Genomic DNA, 20,908 nt, shown 5'->3' on the forward strand with positions numbered 1-20,908 from the left:
ATGAGTATCGAAACCGTACTGCCACCAGCTCTACCGACCGGCGACGTTGCGGAGGCTTCCCTAACACCAGGTATGCGCTGAATTCCGTTGTCAAATTGCGGTGGCCAGTGTTCAATCCGAACCGGAACATTTTTTTGGGACAAGGTTATAGCAAAACAGTGATCAAAACAATTGCCTATGGGTTATGTTCCTCCTGTTTTGATTTCTACGAGGACTTTAATAACTACCACTACCAGTGAACTCTGTAACACAGAGAGCACCACACAAAATTTTGTATCCACCACTCCCCACCACTGCCTAGTTTATTTGTTTGATTGTTATTTTTTTGGGTTTTTTTTTTATTGGTTGTTGTTGGCAATCCAATTGGAACACGGAATGATGTGAATCCACTGCACTGCGTTTGATCCTCTTTTTCCATCGTTTTTTTGGTCGTCTGAACCTGAAATTGTTTGATCGTTTTCTTGAGTTGTAATTATATTTTTTGTATGTTCATTGAATGAGTGATGACGTTAGATATGCAGAGTTGCACGAGGGCCTCTGTTTTGTTCTCTTGTGTTTTTTGCTTCACTCAGTTGGTTCCCATCCCCATCATATCCACCCTCCATTACTGCGTCTTCCTCTCTTCTCTCTCACCCTCCCCCTCCCCTATGTTGATGTGAAACGTTTTTTCAGCAAGAGCTTAGTTCATTAAAATGGGTCCCCGGGGTCCCATGTCTCCATCATTATCAATGAGTAATTTTGGTTTGATATATATACATATAGTTAAATGAGAGATATTATAGACAAGGAAACAAAGACGTAATAGATAGATCAAGTGAACTGTTAATACAATTACATTTAAGGTTAGAGAAAGAGTATTTATAGAAGTGTTTTGTACTGCGCTGGTAAATGAACAACTAAAGTAAATACAAGACATTAGAGTGTTAGACCATACTAAATGCCAACTGGCTTAATAGAAACATGTCAAATAATGTTTAAGATGTTAGTTGACTTTTTTTTTTTTTTGGTATACCCAGGGTTTTCACCATCGAACAGGTTATCAATAAGTATGTTAACTTTGTTGAATTATTATAATCCTATTAGCTAATTGCACTGCGTTTGATCCTCTTTTATCATCGTTTTTTTGATCGTTTGAACCTGTAATTGTTTGATGGTTTTTGTTTTTTTTTTTTTTTTTTTGTTTTTGTGTTTTTCTCCCGGTTAACAAAGTAATTAGTATTAGACCAGATCCGGTCAGGAGTAGGATCACCCCACCCTGTAATTTCCACGGTTATGCCATATTATTGGTAGTATTAGTCAATTTGTAATGTCATACTAGGCATGTGGTTAGTATTTTTGCACTGCCTAGAAGTTGTTTAGATGTTGCCAAACCAATTGGTGGAAACCCCAATGCGAAATGAGTAGTTTGTTTTGAATTAGTTGTAATAATACTATGACATTACCTACACTGTTAACTAGTTTGGTATTTCTCGAAATGTTTTTTGGTTTTTTTTTTTTGTTTTTGCAATTTTTTTCCGGTTAACAAAGTAATTACTATTAGACCAGATCCGGTCAGGAGTAGGATCACCCCACCCTGTAATTTCCACGGTTATGCGATATTAATAGTAGTATTAGTCAATTTGTGATGTCATACTAGGCATACGGTTAGTATTTTTGCACTGCCTAAAAGTTGTTTAGTTGTTTCCAAACCAATTGGTGGAAACCCCAATGCGAAATGAGTAGTGTCTTTTGAATTAATTGTAATAATACTATGACATTACCTGCACTGTTAACTAGTTTCGTATTTCCCGAAATGTTTTTTTTTTTTTTGGGGGGGGGGGGGGGGGGGGGGGGGGGGGCGTCTATTTGGTGTTTTGTAATCGCTAGAACCCTTTTTAATCAAGATTTGGTTTGTCCTTGTAGAGGCGAATGTGACCGATGGTGGAAGCAACGATATGTACACCACCGTACCAGTCAGGTATTGGTGGCCTACTGTGGACCGCGCTGTAACCCCGTTCGTCGGGCGTCGGTTCAGAACACTGGCTGAAGGTGTTCATTTCTACATGACATACGCTAGAACATGTGGGTTTTCTGTACGTCACACCTCCCTGAAGCGGGGGCTAGGCGGCCAAATTACCACGCGTTACTTAGTCTGTAACCGGGAGGGAGTGAAAAGGACTGGTCGGCCCCAGCCTTCCCCCGTGGTTGGCAGCGGTAGTGGTAAAAGCACACAACGTAGGAAGCGGGTGTCGAACAGAGTTCAGTGCAATGCTAAGATCTGCTTGAAAAAGGACACGGGTGGGGAATTTGTGGTGTCAGTTTTTGTTGAAGAACACACCCACAGCATGTGTTTCGAGCCTTCGAGGCTATTCATGAGGATCAATCGGAAGCTTGATGTGGCACAACAAGCATTCCTTGCAAACTGTGTTAAAGCTAATGTCGGCGGTTCTAAAAGTTTCCGGTTATGCAAGGAAGCAGCGGGGTCATTTGCTGATGTTGGTGCAACAGAAATGGAGTTTCACAATTTCAAGCGAGACCTACAACAGTATGTTGACGCCAAGGACGGCGAGATGATTATTGCAAAATTCAGACAAAAGCGTGAGGTGTGTGAGGAATTTTACTTCGACTACCATCTTGATGATGAAGCCCATCTTGCTCGTCTTTTTTGGGCTGACCACACGTGCCGTCTTAGTTTCACGAGTTTTGGTGATATGATTTCTTTCGATGCAACCTACGGCACGAACAGGTACAGTGCCACGTTTTGTGCCCCGCCCTGTGCCATTAATTTAATTCACCACGTTAATGCGTAATTCATACATATCCGATTTATCCATGTTTGCACTCCTGCCCGCATAACTGATTACTGTTCAGTGATTTGTATTACTCAGTTGATAATGACGAGCAAGTGCAAAGTAATTTGTTTGCTTGTGGTTTTGCAGGTACGATTTGGTGTTCGTGCCTTTTACTGGGGTTGACAGCCACAAACGGTGTATTACATTTGGCGCAGCACTGATAACTAGGGAGGACACAGAATCATATGTGTGGGTCCTAGATAGGTTTAAAGATGCAATGGGAAAGAGCCCCATGTGCGTTGTTACAGATCAGGACCCGACCATGAAGTCTGCTATTGCGCGGGTATTGCCGGAAACCCGCCACCGGTATTGTATGTGGCACATCATGACCAAGGTCAGTGAGAAACTGGGCAGCACATTAGCGCAAAACGAGACATTCCGTAATAAACTTAACGATATTGTGTGGGGAGAGACCATTACCATTGGTGAGTTTGAGGCACAATGGCACTTGTTAATGGAAGAGAACAACTTAACAGGGCACCGATGGTTTTGCAAACTATACGCGGAGCGGGAGTTTTGGATTCCTGCCTATTTCTTAGACTTACCCATGGGTGGGCTGTTACGCACCACATCCCGGTCTGAAGCAACGAATAATGTGTACGGGAAAAGCACCCGCCCGTACTGTAGTGTAGTTGAGTTCTACATGCAATACGAAAGCGTTTTGGAAACACAACGTCATACCCAGGACAAATTGAATTCTGAGAGTGAAGGGTCCTTACCCGAGTTTAAAACCCCCCTCGCAATCGAGCGACACCTGGCACAAGTATTCACCCTAAGAATTTTTTATGAGTTGCAAAAAGAGATTGAATCTGCATGTTTTTATTGTGGGGTGGTAGGAATCCGTGAAGATAATGGGCTGGTCCACTATGACATTAAAGGGAGTTACAGTGTGACCCATACTGTTGAATTTAACCCGACTGTGGTTAGTGCGTCGTGCAGCTGCAAGTTGTTTGAAAGATTGGGGTTGGTTTGCGAGCACATGTTTTCGGTGTTTCGGGCTGCACAGGTAAAGAGCTTGCCACCTGAATGCATCACTCCTCGCTGGTGTAAGCACACTAGACTAAGTTGCTATTGTGCTAAACGTTCTGACTGCCCTTCCGTGGATCACGCCCCGAATAGACTGTGGACCGAGATACATAGCTGCCTCGCAATTATAGGGAGTAATACAACACGACAGACACGGATGTTGCAGGTAATACAAGATTTGACGAGTGAGTTCTTGTGTGATGGTATGGGTGATGACCATGCAAAGGGTAATCGTGGTGCCATAGCGGCTTTGTGCGGTGTGGAACCCCCGACAACTATAACTATCAAACCCCCCGCACAAGCAAAGAACAAGGGGACCGCAAAGCGAATTAAAAGCCAGCGTGAGTTAGCCATAGAGAGAAGTGCCAAGAAGGGACGAAAATGTGGGGTATGCGGTGAGTACGCCCGTCACAATGCCCGCAGTTGTCCACTAAAGTGAATGGTGCCTGAATCCGGTTTTCTCCAACTTATGAATTTCATTTTTTGCTTAGTAATAATATTGAAATGTCGTTTGCACTTCTATTTAGTAATACTATTGTAATAACGTTCGCACATTGTTTCTGCGATTGTAATAATTAATTGCGGACAATCATTTGATATGTCAAGTGTGTCTTTACTTACTATAAAATGCGGGTAGTGCACACCGCATAATATATTCCTCCTTCTCGTAATATGTGAACCACACAAATTGGCATTCCTTGTTCATTACTTGTGCATATATATTTTCCCCCCAATCTGTTTTTTCTAAACAGTGTGAAAACCCATGTGTGGATAGGGAAATTGGATTAATTAATCTGTTTTCTTTATGGATGGTGTGTTGTGGCTGCAAATGACTACTACTAAATGGTGTGTTATGGCTGCAAATGAGTACTACTAGATTTCTGTAGTTAGATAGGGAGGGTAGGGGTAGAGGCAGATCATGATGTAAGAAATTAAAATTAGGACCCATTGAGAGTGTTAACTAGCAGTAAAGAAAAATTAGGAAAAATTTAGGGAGGGTAGGTAAGTGTAAGTGTTTACTATGTAAAATCTGACGTTGTACCATGGCATCGGTCGTACGTGCTTTTTTGGGCATTGATATTGCACTATGAACTAACCACTACTCTAAGCATGCACTGTTTACCCTCTCACAAGATAAATGATGCAAAAAAGGCCAAAATTTGTTGTGGAAGAGATAAATTAATAGAACAAGGACAGAATCGTTGCATTAGCATACTCTTAACTTTAATTTTAATTGGGAGAATAACATAAACCATTTCCAAGTCCAAGAATTGCAAGTGTCATATGGCACAAGTATATTACCAATCTCAAAAAACTGGATTTCATGAATGCCCCAGAAACATGAACCTGGCGTCTTTTATTTTTATTCCATTTTCTGCTGTCCCTTTTTACTGCTTTTATGTCAAGTGTGTCTTTACTTACTATAAAAACAGATAATCTGAACAGAGAATCATTGCCCGATGGGGGAAAAAAACAGCCGAAGAGCATTTTATTAACAACGAACGCTCCTTATTGTACTCTAGTGGCTAAAAAATGAAGATAAGAATTACATGAGCAACAGGCAATTAAGTTGCTATTAGTCTTGGAAACACTACTGTTCATGCTAATGCCTCCCTATTATCCTGAGTGTTAACTACTGGTGCCCGGTGTGTGCGGTGCACCGGTGAGCAACCGTTTCATCCTATCCTGGTCATACTTCCCGGCTTGTGCACGAACATACTGCATGTTGGAATTCACTGCGCTGAGCAAGATGTTGTGCAAGTACCGCCTCCTCAAGGATCCAATTACCAGTTGATCCCCTGTCCGAAGTCCACTATCCCAACTCGCGGCATCTTGTCCAACAAATGATTCCATGTGTCTCATAGCATATATTCCCGAGTCCCCATTAGCAACTGTGTCACTCCATGCCAAACGCACCCTCTCGGGTTGCATGGCCCTCAGCCGGAGAGCACGGACAGTGTGTTCTTTGGTATCGAGGTATGCGGCTAGGAGGTCTCTCTGCAAATTGTAATTACATAAATTAAAGGTGCACCATCCCATTGGTTTAGTACGAACCACACTCGGAGTAAGAATGGTTGTGCTTACCAGTTCTTCCGGTGCTCCCCCGTATTGGTCTGTGCACATGTCCGTGGACGACGAGCTATCGAGGATTACAAACTTGGGGTGCTTAAAATTGATGCACATCACATAAAAACGCGGCCTGCGCAATATGGGGAAGACATACTACAAGAAATAGGGCAGTTTCAGTTAACACATACTGTTGGGGGCTGAGTGTATTAAAAACGTGGGATGGGTTACCATGTCTACTGTAGCTGTCCCCAATAGGTCAGTGGTGTGGAATTCGATATCTAGCCGGCGTTTAAACCACGACACCCTTGCATCACGGCTTGTTGAGATCCCCGTTACTGTCCCAATCTGTAAATACAACAATTATTAGTTATCGCTGTGTCTGTAAAAAAAAGGGCAACTCCATAAACGCAATCCCCCGAATGGGCATAAAATTAATTATACCTTGCCAGCACATGATACATTAATTAACAAATATGGAGGTCATGACATCTTTAGATTAACCTGGTTCACAACACACCATCCATATAGAAAACAGAATAATGAATTCAATTTCCCTACCCACACATGAGTTTTCAAACTGTTTAGCAAAAACAGATTAGGAAAAAAATATATATGCAGAAGTAACGAACAAGGAATGTCAATTTCTGTGGTCCACATATTATGAGAAGGAGGAATATATTATGCGGTGTGCACTACCCGCATTTTTTAGTAAGTAAAGACACACTTGGCATGGTAGCAGTAAAGCGGGAGAGCAGACAATGGAATAAACAGCAGAAAATGGAGAATGGACACATACCGTAGCAGCTGTTGAGAAAAACAGACGACTGAGCATCCCGCGCCTCCGAGGTTGCTCCCTAGCGTTGAGCACCGAACACCACGCATCTATTATTACCTTGGCCACATTCGTTCCCTCCTTCAAGGTTAAGAAGTCCGCCCACCTAGCTTTGCGTTCGGCATGTTGGAATAAAACTTGATTCCTGTCATATTTTACCCCAACAAGGGTCAGCACATGGAGTTCGGGGTCAGTAACAGATTAGGTAGCGCATGAGCCCCACGTGACTTACCGATCACTATGCGGAGAGCCAAACAGCCACATCCGTACGACATAAATCGGTGGAAGTGAGATGCTAGGGTACCCATCGGCGGTGCTGAAAAACATGCCAAACAATTCATCCTCGGGCTCTTGGGGCTTCTTGCCCTTGCGGCGTACATCAACTCTCAGCCTTGAGGCCCCCTGCATTGTTGTCCCCGCCCTAGTCTCCCGTCGTTGTACCTGCGTGTACGGGTACCTGCGTTTATTAAGACGGACAAACATGGAAATATATAGTCGTGCATGCGGGTGTTAGAGTTCATGCCTGTGGAGATGGCGTCCGTATGTCCGTTAGCTCTGTCGTGCGGTTGTCGACACTTGGGGTTTGTAGCTCCTGTGTGAAGCCTAAGCTAAAAGATGGTGCATCGACCCCATCAAACTCTTTTGTGGTCGCTTGGCCTGGCCCCCCGGAAGTTGCTGACCCCCGTCTTGCTGCATCCTCCACCCGGTCCAATTCCCTTAAAAACTGTGTGTCTTGCCACATAGCATCATCCGGGGGAGCTATGGATGCAACTGGCGGCTAAATTGGTGTGTTGCTGCTGTGGTGCATGCCCTCTGGCGTCCCCGGTGTCTCCCTCCTCAACAAACTAGCCGCATCGCATACACTTTTGAACTCGTGGTGGTCCCGAGCCTGAGTTGGGTCCTCCTGGATCATTTCAGTAATCCGTGTAGCCGCCGATAGTAAATCCTTAGCCACGTTCGTGAACTCCTGTTGGAACAACTGTAACCAAACAATTCCCAAAAAACCAAAGACCACGTTAAAGGTAGACCGACTGTGCCACACCAGTTGTGAAAGTATGCCAGTGTGCATTTAGAATGTTGTTTTGTAAGTAGTTTAGGTGTAGTCTTGTTGCATTCCATATTTTAATTGTGGTTGGTAATTTAGGAGTGAGTTGCATAATCTAATGCTTAATGCACTAGTGCTTAAATAATTAAATTCAATGAATTAATTGCCTTCTGTGTTCATTTTAAAGTGCGTATATGTTAATACCCTATGTAAACCCCAATGAAGAGGACATACCATGCGGGCATTCGTAGCAGGCACGTGGTGCACCGTAGGAGCAACGGCACCTCCCTGGCCCGATGCAACTCGTTGGACAATATGACTCCGTGGTCGCGTGGGGACCGCTTGGGGCAGCGCATCCATCTACACAAAACCATATTCCACGCACTTAAGGTTTAGTAATAACCCCCCCCCCCCCCCCCCCCCTCCCCGATAAGGTTTATCTGTACAAAAGTGTCAACTAATAAACACCATAAAGATTGAAAAAGACATACCATGCGGGAATTTGGAGCAGGAACGTGGTGTGGCGTGGCAGCAATGACATCCTCGCGTGGCAGCAATGACACCGGTGCAACCCGTTGGACGGTACGACCCCGTGGTCGCGTGGGTATTGGTTGGGGCAACGCATCCATCTGCACAAAACCATCCACTTGAGGCACATTATCAACCCCCCCACCCCTAAACACCACCCCCCAGTATCACTAGTTGTACAGAAACTATTGAAACTACACTTTACCCCCCGCACGGGCTCCTTGTGGGTTGGGAGTGGCCCCCCGTCGTCCCCCTCGTCTTGCGGTACCCCGTGGGGCTGCGAACGGCGGGACCGCGGTGCTGAACCACGTATCGGTTCATCCAGATGGCCGGTCCCAAAACCCCCACTATCTACCTCCCTCCTTTCCCGTGTTTTTAGCCGCACTGGCGTCCACCCATAGAGCGCTGGCACGGTTCTCGGTACATCTCTCGACCCGACGACCACCCTATCAACATATAAGAGCTGCACCAAGCAAATAACCCACATTACAAACAATACACATACCCCCGCATACGCATGTACCCATATTACCCTATACTTACCGTCAAGAACAATAACGGCCCCAGGAATTTCCCTGAAGAGCTTTGCTTCCAACTTGCGTGTGTACTGCCTAGTGTACGCAAGAGGTACCCACACCAATTTAGCTCTCTAATGCTGGTGGTGTCCCGAAACATATGCACCGTCCTCTGGTTCACATATCCGTTCAGTGTGCTAACAATGAGGCTGCTAACCGCTATCACACAAAAATGCCTCTTAAACCACACGCCGGACACATTCTGTTCTAAGATCTGCGTGGTAAGAGCCTTTACGGTGATATTGCCTTCTTCCTTCCTAACTTTAATCCTCCAAGCTTGCAGGTCAGGGTTTACCAGATGGCTATCCCGCTCAGTGATCGGGACCGTCCCATGCGGGAGCCCCAGTACTGCTGCAACATCTTCCTCCGTGATGGTGATTGACCTCCCGTGGCTCAATTTTAACTTCATCTCCGTCGGGTCAAAATTTTTGAGTAACCAATGACCAAGCCGCACGGGCAGCACTTGAATCCGCACTCCCAAAAGTCCCTCCATGCCCATTTCACACACGTCTTGCCTCTGCCGTGGTGTGAGCGAGCCAACAAGGCGGACAAGCTCCCTCGGGCTCCCCCGTGTCTTAAGCCGAGGGAACGGGGGGCTTACAGGGGCCGGCGCACCATGAAGTAATCCCGCACCCTCAACCTCATTGAAGTCCGCTGGCGGCGTGAGAAACTCGTCGTCTGTATCGCTACCACCCACCGGGTCCTGTCCGTCGTGCCCTACATTACCACAAAGACAAACCACAGCCCGATTATTGCACTAGGTACTCATACCGTATTTTAAGAAACACATAACACGAATTATGCCTAGCAATGGGCGTTGGGTTTAATTTTTCTGGAAATGAAAAATGAGAGAACTATAGAAGACAGACAACTGAAAATATATACTGCATATCTAGTTTTACTGTTAGCATACATGCATCAAAAAGGGAATGGCTATATGCATTCTCTACAATAAAAACAATTAGTTAATATGACATGACATATAGAGAACATCCAAACTCTGCATAAACATAAACTCGGGGGGATTTTTTGGAACGGCTTGAAAAAACAACAAAAACAAAAAGCAACGCTGCCTACTTCCCCATCTTTTTCCATAAAGTCCCAACCTACTGCCCAAAAAAAATTAAATAAATAAATAAATAAATAAAATAACGTAGACTTTAACCTGTTTTTTTAAATTCCATGATTACATTCCATATTTTGCTTAATTCAACAAAGAAATAAGTCCCTTATCTTTCTTTTACTAATAAAATTGAAATACAAAACAGATCTGGAAATTTTCCGTGTTAAAAGCATCTTTCTTTTACTAATAAAATTAAAATACATTACATTTTGTTTTCTTGGAACCTTAGGTTCAGTATATATATACATAGAATAAATTACTAGTGCAAATTGATGATATGTGCGACTGTGAGATCGCATATCAGCCGTGCATTCCGGCTGGTCTAATTAAACAGTAACCCAGCCGGCAATTAAACCCCGCCATGCGAATCACAATCGCCAGCCAAAAGTACTTAATTACAGAATTCGTATTAATTAGACCGCAAAAGTACCCAACTACCAACCGTGTATTCGTATACCACCAGTCCCATTAACACCAGAGTATTGGCTTATACTACAACCATATCACTACTAATTGCATACATTTTTTTTGTTTGTTTTGTTTTGTTTTCTGTTTTAGCAGGCCACCATCAAACCTACTCTCCCAGGAGTTCGCTTGAACTTGTATCTACCTTGATAACTTTTAAAACACAGCTGCAATATTTAATAGTGAAGATGGTGAACTGCAGGAAAATAGAAGTTCTCATAACGGGAATCCCGCGGTCAGACCTGATGCCAAGTTTGTTGGGGGAAATACTCGCTATACGGATGACATTTACTTTGCTTTAAAATGCTAAAAGAAACTTCAACAATCATAATGATAGCCTAAGAAAAGGTTATTAATTTATCCCCTATGCTTTATTGCTAAAATCCTGTCCTATTGTTTGATTTTTTTATTTTATTTATTTATTTACATGCTCTTGCTTGCAGATTCTAGTGTGGTTTCTGTAACTATTGTTTTTCTCTTATTTCTATAGCTAGGAAGATATTTCTCTAAGTCTCTACTTCTCTATGTTTCCTTGATACACAACTGGTTAAAGATAAGACACGTCAATTGCTAGGCTAGATTTGGGATTTGTGGGAATTATAGTCTGATTACCCAGCTTAAGTTGTGAAAAAAAATAGGGGAAAACAAATTGGGAAAAAGGAAAGGATGATAGCAGTAACATTAACCCACCAAACTTACAGAACCACCACTGAAAGTTCTAACAGCCACATACAGAGCTTTATACACAGCTAGCCACATACAGAGCTTCATACATACACCTGCCCCACAATTAACAAAAACCCCCCACATACAGAGCTTCAGAACCACATCCATTTTGTTATATACACATTTTATGTTGGCAAAAATGCACGCAATGGACATTACCTCCAACCTCCTGAATTGAGTAACCCCGCTGAGCCTCCTACCACCCTCCGATCACCAACCTTACAGAGTCACCGATGCAGGTTGTAAAAGACACACATAGAGCCACATGCATACACCCCCCAGCCCCACTTTACAAAAACCCCCCGAGAATTCGCATAAACAAATATAGAACCGAGACAAACCTGGCACACCCCACTGGTTCGCACTCCGCCGACGGGCAGACACCCTAGAAGCAATCCCCGCCATGGCCCGCCCGGAGTTGTGCCCGGAGTTGTGGCTATTGTTGAATGCCGGCGACCGTGAGCTACCCCGGCGCCTGAACCCCCTAGATGCTTCCGCGTGCCTGCGCGACAGAGCGGATGGTGGCGTCGTCGGCGAGAATGAGAGGCCGGACCAGCATCTCCTAGAGCGGCGATTGTTTCCTGACCTTGCCATCGACACTCACCTGGCGAGACCAACAGCTACGCAGTGCTCTGTATAGTGAAATACAAACCCCCGATCCCGCTAAACCCACACCAATTCTATTGGCCCCCGTACAATTACCAAACCGCCCACAAATAACTCAGTCTACGCAAGTGCCCAATGTGGCGGAGTGCACCATGGTCCCGTGCACACTAATCCTCATCTGTCGCACAAGCAAAAATGCACGGCCAAGATGTTTGTGCACGTGTGGACATTAACACTAGTTTGCACTAGAATACTTTTCTATATATATATATATATATATATATATATATATGTATATATATATATATATATATATATATATATATATATATATATATATATATATATGATCATATGAGAACACTTGCTTAGGTGAGAACGTGAGAACAAATCGTGTGCATCCATTTAATAATTATTAATGGTCTAGATTAGATTAAGTGTGCGACCGCGAATTAAATGTATGCAAACGCAATTAAGTGTGTTTGCACACATTTAATTCGCGTTTGCACACACTAAATCTAATCTAGACCATTAAAAAATATTAGATGGATGCACACGATTTGTTCTCATGTTCTCACCTAAGCAAGTGTTGTCATTGGAACCCTACAATATATATATATATATATATATATATATATATATATATATATATATATATATATAGTAAGGTTCAAGTGCGATGGTGCGGCGTCACAAATAGTTCAACAAATATACATCATCAACGTTAGGAAAATACACTACAAAAACACACACAAATTAGGTACGCATAAAAAAAACACCATTAGGTGTGAGTAAAAACACCCTACAGTGTTCGAAAATATACCATTGGGGTGGTGAGTTATATGGTGTATTTTTTTGGGTCTGTTGTGTATTTTTGGTATTTTTTTTGCATTTCATTGTAGTGTGTTTTCCCTACACTGTTGGTGCATGTTGTTAATACTGTTGGACTGTTGGTGTATTCTGAAATTCCGCACCGTCACACCTAAAGTCTTCGCCGCATTTGAACTTTTTCCTATATATATATATATATATATATATATATATATATATATATATATATATATATATATATATATTATGTAAAAAATCGATAACATCATGGAGTTTGAGAACAAAGATCCATTACGCATATTTTCAGTTTTCTCACCGGTCGGTATCCTGACCAGTTGCATGCATTCTTCAAAGTATATATGTATGTAGGTGGCAACTGGAAACCAATTCAAAGTAGATATTCTCAACAAGACCATTAAATTACGAAATAGAACGAATCATGAACAATATATGATTTATATTTGATTAATAACTATATTCATTTTTTAATTTAGAATGAATTGGCCAAATCATGGTAACTAATGAATAAAATTAAAATATATTTGTTATCATGTCATAACATAAGCTATTTGACAAATTTTTTGATATAATTAACCATTTCCAGTAAATTAGCTATATATATATATATATATATATATATATATATATATATATATATATATAGAATCGCATTCAGGTGCGAATGCTTCGCCCAGGCGCGAAATAGGAATTGATTCTGTCCGTACACGTGTTCTGATTTAATGGATGAGAAACACTGATTTTTTTAAAAAAATACAGTGGCATTTTCATAAATAATTGAACATCGTAGTGCAAGTAAAATGTATTACAACTGCATGTGAGCATGTCAAATGTATTATAAGTGCAAGTTAAAATTTACTCTGAGCATCAATACTAAGTGCACCTATAGTTATAAGTATTTGCACAAATAGTTCTAAGTAGTTGCACACATAGTAATAAGTAGTTGCACCTAGGTGCATGAATGTTTGCGGGTGGTTTTCAGGGGTATTACTACTCGCTGAACTCAGATCAATGAATGTTAACAATGCAAAATTACATGCACTTATAGGTGAAAGTAGGTGCACCTATAGTTATAAGTAGTTGCACCTATAGTTATAAATAGTTGCACCTATAGTTATAAGCACACCCAAGTGCATGAATGTTTGCGGGAAGTGAATGCTAACAAGGCAAAATTATATGCACTTATAGGTGAAAGTAGGTGCACTTGTAAGTGATTTTACTTGCACTTCGATGTTCAATTATTTACGAAAATACCACCGCGTTTTTTTAAGTTATTAGATCTGGACACGTGTTGCGCGCTGATTCGTTCGCATATTCCTTCCTGGACACTTATTCGCACCTGAGTGCATGCCTATATATATATATATATATATATATATATATATAGCTACTGGCATCCTAATGTGTTTCAATGATTATATTAATGATCAGGGTATTGGAGAAGAATAGAAGGACTGAATAATAATTTCCATTCCAAGTTAGTTGTAACCGTCTTTTACCTCTAATTCCCTTTGTACAAATGTTTGCTTCTGCTTCAGTTGTTCACACATTGAATAAACACAGTTCACTTTCTTCTTCTCTCTTCTTCGTAATTCACGTCATGGTATCAGAACTCCACGCTTATGTTTCGGCAAGATGAACAAATACAGTTCTTACACCGCCATGGTCACCGGAGAGCCAGAACAAGAGACGCCGGTAGGATCGGCGCCGATCGCACACTCTCCGATGCATCCGACATCCACCGCAACTCCACAAAGGAATTGAACTCCACAGAGGAGCCTATTCCACCAGCAGCAGAGAACTCAGAGCATGGAGGATCTCGACAATCCTTTCTTCTTTAGCAGCAACGATAATCCGAACAACGTGCTGGTTAGTCCGCCTTTGCTAGGAAGCGCGAACTATGGATCCTGGAGCATCTCAATGAGAATCGCTCTTGAGGTCAAAAATAAGTGGTGTATCGTCGACGGGAGCATCATCGCGCCGGAAAGAGATCATTTCCAGTTCGCGGCTTGGAGGCGAGTCAATCTCATGGTATGTTCGTGGTTTTTTAAATCTGTTCATCCTATTATTGCGCAGAGCATCATGCATCTAGATAAGGCCAAAGAAATCTGGGAGGATTTGGAACGTCGTTTTTCACAATGCGACGCCCAGAGAATTGCGGCTCTGCAAGATGAAATATACAACTTGAAGCAGGGAAAACTTTCTGTCAATGACTACTATACGCGATGTCGAACCTTATGGGAAAGGATGAACGCACTAAGGCCACTCCCGTGTTATAGATGTGATCCGAAGTGCTCGTGTGATCTAGTCACAAAAATCAGAAAAGAGCGTGATGTAGATCAAGTCATCCGCTTCTTGCAGGGACTCAATGAGGACTATAACAGCCTTAAGTCCAACATCTTGGTCCTTGATCCTCTTCCTGAGGTGTATAAAATCTTTATTATGGCAGAGAAGATAGAAAGGCAAATTGCCTTGGCAAGCTTGAATTTAGGCACTATTGAACTCACCCAAGCCAATGCTGTGTAGCAAGATCAGGAAGCTTCAAATGAAAATGTAGCAGCAGCTATAAATCCTTACAATCCTCACAGTTTCAGGAAGAACACGAATACAAACAAGGCGGCGAAATGCACGTTTTGTGGAATGAGTGGACATATTGTGGACAAGTGTTTCAAGAAACACGGTTATCCTCCGGGATGGATCCGTGGTTACAAGTCGAAGGGAAGGCAAATAGCTGCTGCAAATTCCAGTTCAACTGGTCTAGATTCAACCATGTGTACTGGTTCAACTTCTGATCAACTGGAGAAGCTAATCTCCCTTCTTCAGATTCAAACTGGACAAGCTCAAAGTGCCAAAACCACAGATGCTGTGTCTCTAACTCCTCGGTTTTGTGAGGACAACTCAATAAATGAAGGCAAGTCTCTTAACACTCATATTAATTCTGTCTTGTTATCGCCTTCTACTTGGATATTAGATTCAGGAGCTTCCGATCACATAGTTTGCTCTGCTGATTTTTATGATGCTTATCGTGTTACACACAATAGTGAAGTAAGTTTGCCCACTGGGAAGTCCATATCTGTCAAACACATAGGGGACATTAAATTGAATGAGCAGCTATGGTTGAAGGATGTTCTGCATATTCCATCCTTCCACTTCAACTTGATCTCTATGAGTAAGCTCTTACAAGACACTTCTCACAATGTTGTATTTACGCCTGGTCAGTGCTTGATTCAGGATGCTCTTGGAATGACACTTGGTTTGGCTAAACACATAAATGGTCTGTACCTACTGGTGGAACCACCAAGACCAAGGAAAGTTACTCATAACATTTTGGCAGTACAATGTAATAGTGGTGAGATTTGGCACCAACGATTAGGACACTTCCCATTCAATAAACTCAATTGTTTGAAAGAGATCAGGAACGTTTCTGTTAAGAATTCTGTATGTGATGCTTGTAATATTTCTAAACACAAACGTTCACCGTTTCCCCTAAGTGTTACCACTTCAAAGGCAGCTTTTGATCTTGTCCATACCGATATATGGGGACCATTTTCGGTTTGCTCGTTGAAAGGATAACATTATTTCTTAACTTTGGTTGACGATTACTCACGATTTACTTGGCTGCATCTTATGAGAAACAAATCTAAAGTTAGACAGTTCATTATGAAGTTTCATGCATGGGTTTTCACTCAATTTGGGAAGCTAATCAAAGCCTTTCGATCCGACAATGGGGCAGAGTTCAACATGGCCGAGTTCTTTGCCGAGAAAGGAATTATCCACCAAAAATCTCGTGCCTATACACCACAGCAAAACGCAGTAGTAGAACGGAAGCACCAACACATTCTCAATGTGGCAAGATCCATTCGGTTTCAAGCCTCCTTGCCTCTTGAGTTTTGGGGACAATGCGTAATGCACGCTGTGTATCTCATTAACAGACTACCTTCACCGGTTATTGAGTTGTCTAATCCTTTCTACAGATTGTATGGAAGAGACCCTGATCTAATGAGTCTCAAGATTTTTGGTTGTCTTTGCTATGCCTCAAACTTATCACCCTCCAAGCACAAGATGGATCAAAGGAGTAAGAAGTGCATTTTTGTGGGCATGCCTGCTTATACTAAAGGATATCTAATGTATGATTTAGAAGAGAAGAACATATTTGTATCTTGAGATGTGAGGTTCTATGAATCTGTCTTTCCCTTTTCAGAAAAGGAAATTTCATCAAAAAGTGATCCTGATCTTGTGTTAATAGGTCCATCCCTTCCTATTATTCCTATTAACACTCGACTTCACTATGATCCCTCTAATAATGTTCCCAGGGTGCAGCTGTTTGATGCTAATGAGCATGGTGGGACTGGTTCACAGCAGTCCAGTTCTAATACTGCCAATGAAGTCGAGCCAGAGATTGTGCAACAAGGGGTGGTAGATCAAGGAGCCTTGTCACAGCATTCCAGTTCTAGTTCTGATGATGAGTCCAGAACTAATAATGAGAGCATGCATGCACTACAACAGTGTGATCACACCTCACATGAGACAACCAATGGTGATGAGGTTCAACTAAGAAGATCGAGTAGACAAATGCAGTTTCCAAACAGACTTCAAGACTATCTCTGTGAAGCTGTGATAAGTAAAGGTCCTTCTCCACACTCCCTTTCTAAGGTCTTAACTTTTGATGCCCTTGAACCTTCACACAAATGTTTCTCTATGGCTGTGACTTCTGCCAATGAACCAAAGTCCTACAACCAAGCCATTAAAGATCAACATTGGAGGGAAGCTATGAAGGCAGAGATCCAAGCACTGCAGGATAACAAAACATGGGAGTTCACCACTCTCCCTGCGGGAAAAACTCCTATAGGCTGCAAATGGGTCTATAAGGTGAAGTTAAGGGCTGATGGTTCGGTTGAAAGATACAAGGCACGTCTTGTGGCAAAAGGATACACCCAATAGCTAGGGGTTGATTATGTTGAGACTTTTTCACCGGTTGCTAGAATCACAACCATTCGAACCTTCCTAGCAATTGCAGCTTCGAAGGCTTGGTACATTCATCAACTGGACATAAATAACGCATTCCTACATGGTGATTTAACCGAAGAAGTTTATATGCTTCTGCCTCCCGGTTTTCAACCTGCAAAGCCAAACCAAGTGTGCAAGCTGCTCCGATCCTCTATGGTCTTAAACAAGCAAGCCGCCAATGGAATGCAAAATTAAGCAATGCTCTGTCCAGTATGGGGTTCACTCAGTCCAAAGCTGATCCGTCATTATTTACTAGAGGGCAAGGTGGCACCTTCATAGCAGTCCTCGTCTATGTCGACAACATATTGGTGACTACTCCTGATTTGAATCTAATCACTGATTTCAAAACAGTGCTTGATAATGCTTTTAAGATCAAAGATTTAGGGAAGCTAGGATATTTCCTAGGGATTGAAGCAAGATTAGATGGTGAAGGCTTGAATCTCTGTCAAAGGAAATACTCTCTGGATATTCTGGCAGAAGCAGGTTTTCTTGAATCAAAACCTGTAAGCACTCCAATGGTTCCTGGTTATCATCTCAACCACACGGATGGTGAACCACTCAGTGATGTCAATGGCTATAGAAGGCTCGTTGGTCGTCTCTTATACCTCAAGGCCACAAGACCGGATATATCTTACACTGTGCAACAATTGAGTCAATTCATTGACACTCCCACCGACAAGCACCTAAGTGCTGCTCAGAGAGTTCTTCGGTATATAAAGGGTACACCAGGTCAAGGTCTGTTCTATCCCAGGGACAATGCCTTACAGCTTAATGTTTTTTTCGGATTCTGATTGGGCTGCGTGTGTAGAAACGAGAAGGTCCATAACTGGATTTTGTGTTTTCCTTGGTTCTTCCCTCATTTCTTGGAGATCAAAGAAACAAGCAACGATATCAAGATCCTCATCCGAAGCAGAATACCGTGCTATTGCTTCTTCTGTTTGTGAGGTACAATGGTTAATGTTTTTACTTGCAGACATGCAGATTGCTATGCAGAGACTGGCAGTGGTATTTTGTGATAATAAATCCGTTGTGGCTATGGCTGAAAATCAAGTGTTTCACGAGAGAACGAAGCACATCGAGATAGATTGTCACCTCGTTCGTGAAAAGGTCTCCCATGGCTTGATTAAGCTACTGCCAGTATCATCAACAAACCAAACAGCAGATTGTTTTACTAAGCCCTTACCCATTACAATGTTCAAGACCTTTGTGTCTAAGCTGGGCATCCAGAACCTGCATGCGCCACCTTACCGGGGGGTGGGGTATTGGAGAAGAATAGAAGGACTGAATAGTAATTTCCATTCCAAGCAGTGGCGGAGGCAAAGGTATGCTATGGGGGGCCTTGGCCCCCCTCCAATTTTTTTTTTAATATTATATATAATATTATTTTCTTAAAAAAATATTGTATAGAATATCAAAATTTTGTTGTTCCTTCAAAATATTTGGCCTCCCTCCCACTTAAATTAATCCTACAGGCTAAGTTATAATTTCCTCATCTTCTCCAATTCTCTCCCATTTTAAATTATGTATTCCCTATATTATTGACTCACATTCAAATTAAACCTCATTTAACCTACCTACTAGTTTTTCTCTCTAGAACCATACATATATGCAATATATACGCTATAACAAGACAATTCGTCACTAAAATCTATGCATATTTTTCAAGTTAATTTTTGTTTTTGTTTTTTTTTTTTTTTTGTTTTTGTTTTGTTTTGTTTATAACTACATGTTTGGTTAATTTTTGTTTCATATTCTATTGTTTATTTTAAATAGTGGTTTTGTTTGATTCTAAATAATGGATATCAAGGTGCATTTGTTTGGTTAATTATGCAAATTTGTGATTATGTGATAAAATTTGTATTTAATTTAACATGCATAATAATGTAAAAATTGTGTAGTATATGTATTTGAGAAAACAATTGCTATTATGTTATGTTGTGAAGATGATAGTTTTCAAGAAATAATCAATAATCATTTTAAAAAAGCATGAATGTTTTCATTCTTTCAACCGTACAAAGCAATGTGCATTGAAAAGCATATTACGAAATAATTTTATATAGATTCAATTATAAATGATTTATTCTAAACTTTATTAAATTTGTAATGTAATGATTATTTTGAAATAAGTTAACTGCATATCAATGTATTTGATTTAGTATTTTAACTGTAGTTGGCCCCCCCGCACTATGCAATCCTGGCTCCGCCCCTGATTCCAAGTTAGTTGTAACCGTCTTTTACCTCCAATTCCCTTTGTACAAATGCTTGCTTCTGCTTCAATTGTTCACACATTGAATAAACACAGTTCACTTTTTTCTTCTCTCTTCTTTGTAATTCACGTCACAGGGATCAAGTCTCACCAGTGACAGTGTGGGAGCAACCTCTCAAAGTGAGGGGGGTTTCTTGTGCGCAGTGAGCAATGTCTAGCCTCTGTGGTTCATGTTCAGTTGAGTTACCATGATTTACATCCTCCCAAATGCTCTGTCGGGTCAGGGTGTGGGGGGCCCTTAGGGTTGGGGTTCTACCTTTTAGAAGAATGATTATATTAATGATGTCCTAACCGAACCAAGGATTTGGTGGTCTAATGGTCCCAAGTTGAACTCTCACATGGGAGGTTGACTCTTTGTGCTTCAATATATTGAGAAAGTAGTTATGAACAGATACTGCATTGTAATTGTAATACCCACTATCTTGGAAATAAAAAAATATACCTATGTTATTAAAATAGGTCAACAAGTCAAAGGTTATTAAAATTGATATTGGATGAATTTACTAAATTACCCCTCTTTACCCTTAAAGGTTAAGGAACAACTTTGGTCTTGGATAAACATTTCATTTGAAAGAAGATAAGGGGAGCTAACTAGAGAGAGATAGGGGAAGGAAAAACCTTGGAGCTTTGATCTCCATCTTCTTCAAGCTTAGATCTCAAAGCTATTGGAGTATTCTAGGTAAGTTTGACCTCTATATTTCACTCTTTGAGTTGGGTTTATCACTTGAGCCCTAAGATTAATGTTTGAAAATATTAGGGATTTTGACAAGGAGTATTTGGGCGAACTTAATAGCTAAGATTTGGATGTTTTTAGGTAAGTGATTAACTTTTCTCTCCTTATTTTGGAAAACTCCTAAATATTATGAAATAATCTCCACTACTTTGAATCCCCATTTTAAGATTAGTATGAGTTAAAAATATTTTGGACTATGATTATGTTTTGGGTCTGAAAGGCTAAG

General features: G+C 41.4%; 1 protein-coding gene across 1 annotated transcript; it reads left to right on the forward strand.

The window, feature by feature from the left end:
- LOC109159405 (protein FAR1-RELATED SEQUENCE 5-like) lies at positions 1 to 4,296 on the forward strand. Its single transcript, XM_019307518.1, has 3 exons — positions 1 to 70; positions 1,903 to 2,725; positions 2,919 to 4,296. Exons 1-3 carry the CDS (start codon positions 1 to 3, stop codon positions 4,294 to 4,296), a joined length of 2,271 nt encoding a protein of 756 aa, XP_019163063.1.
- Positions 4,297 to 20,908: the final 16,612 nt, after the last annotated feature.

This window comes from Ipomoea nil, unplaced genomic scaffold (assembly GCF_001879475.1).
Source record: "Ipomoea nil cultivar Tokyo-kokei standard unplaced genomic scaffold, Asagao_1.1 scaffold2827, whole genome shotgun sequence".
NCBI classification, from domain to species: domain Eukaryota; kingdom Viridiplantae; phylum Streptophyta; class Magnoliopsida; order Solanales; family Convolvulaceae; genus Ipomoea; species Ipomoea nil.

What these genes read in the sequence shown, in the direction of transcription:
- LOC109159405 (XM_019307518.1), top strand. Translation starts at nt 1, where the DNA reads ATGAGTATCGAAACCGTACTGCCACCAGCTCTACCGACCGGCGACGTT. An exon ending in GGAGGCTTCCCTAACACCAG is followed by an intron (nt 71 to 1,902) that starts GTATGCGCTGAA and finishes TTGTCCTTGTAG; the next exon opens with AGGCGAATGTGACCGATGGT. An exon ending in GCAACCTACGGCACGAACAG is followed by an intron (nt 2,726 to 2,918) that starts GTACAGTGCCAC and finishes GTGGTTTTGCAG; the next exon opens with GTACGATTTGGTGTTCGTGC.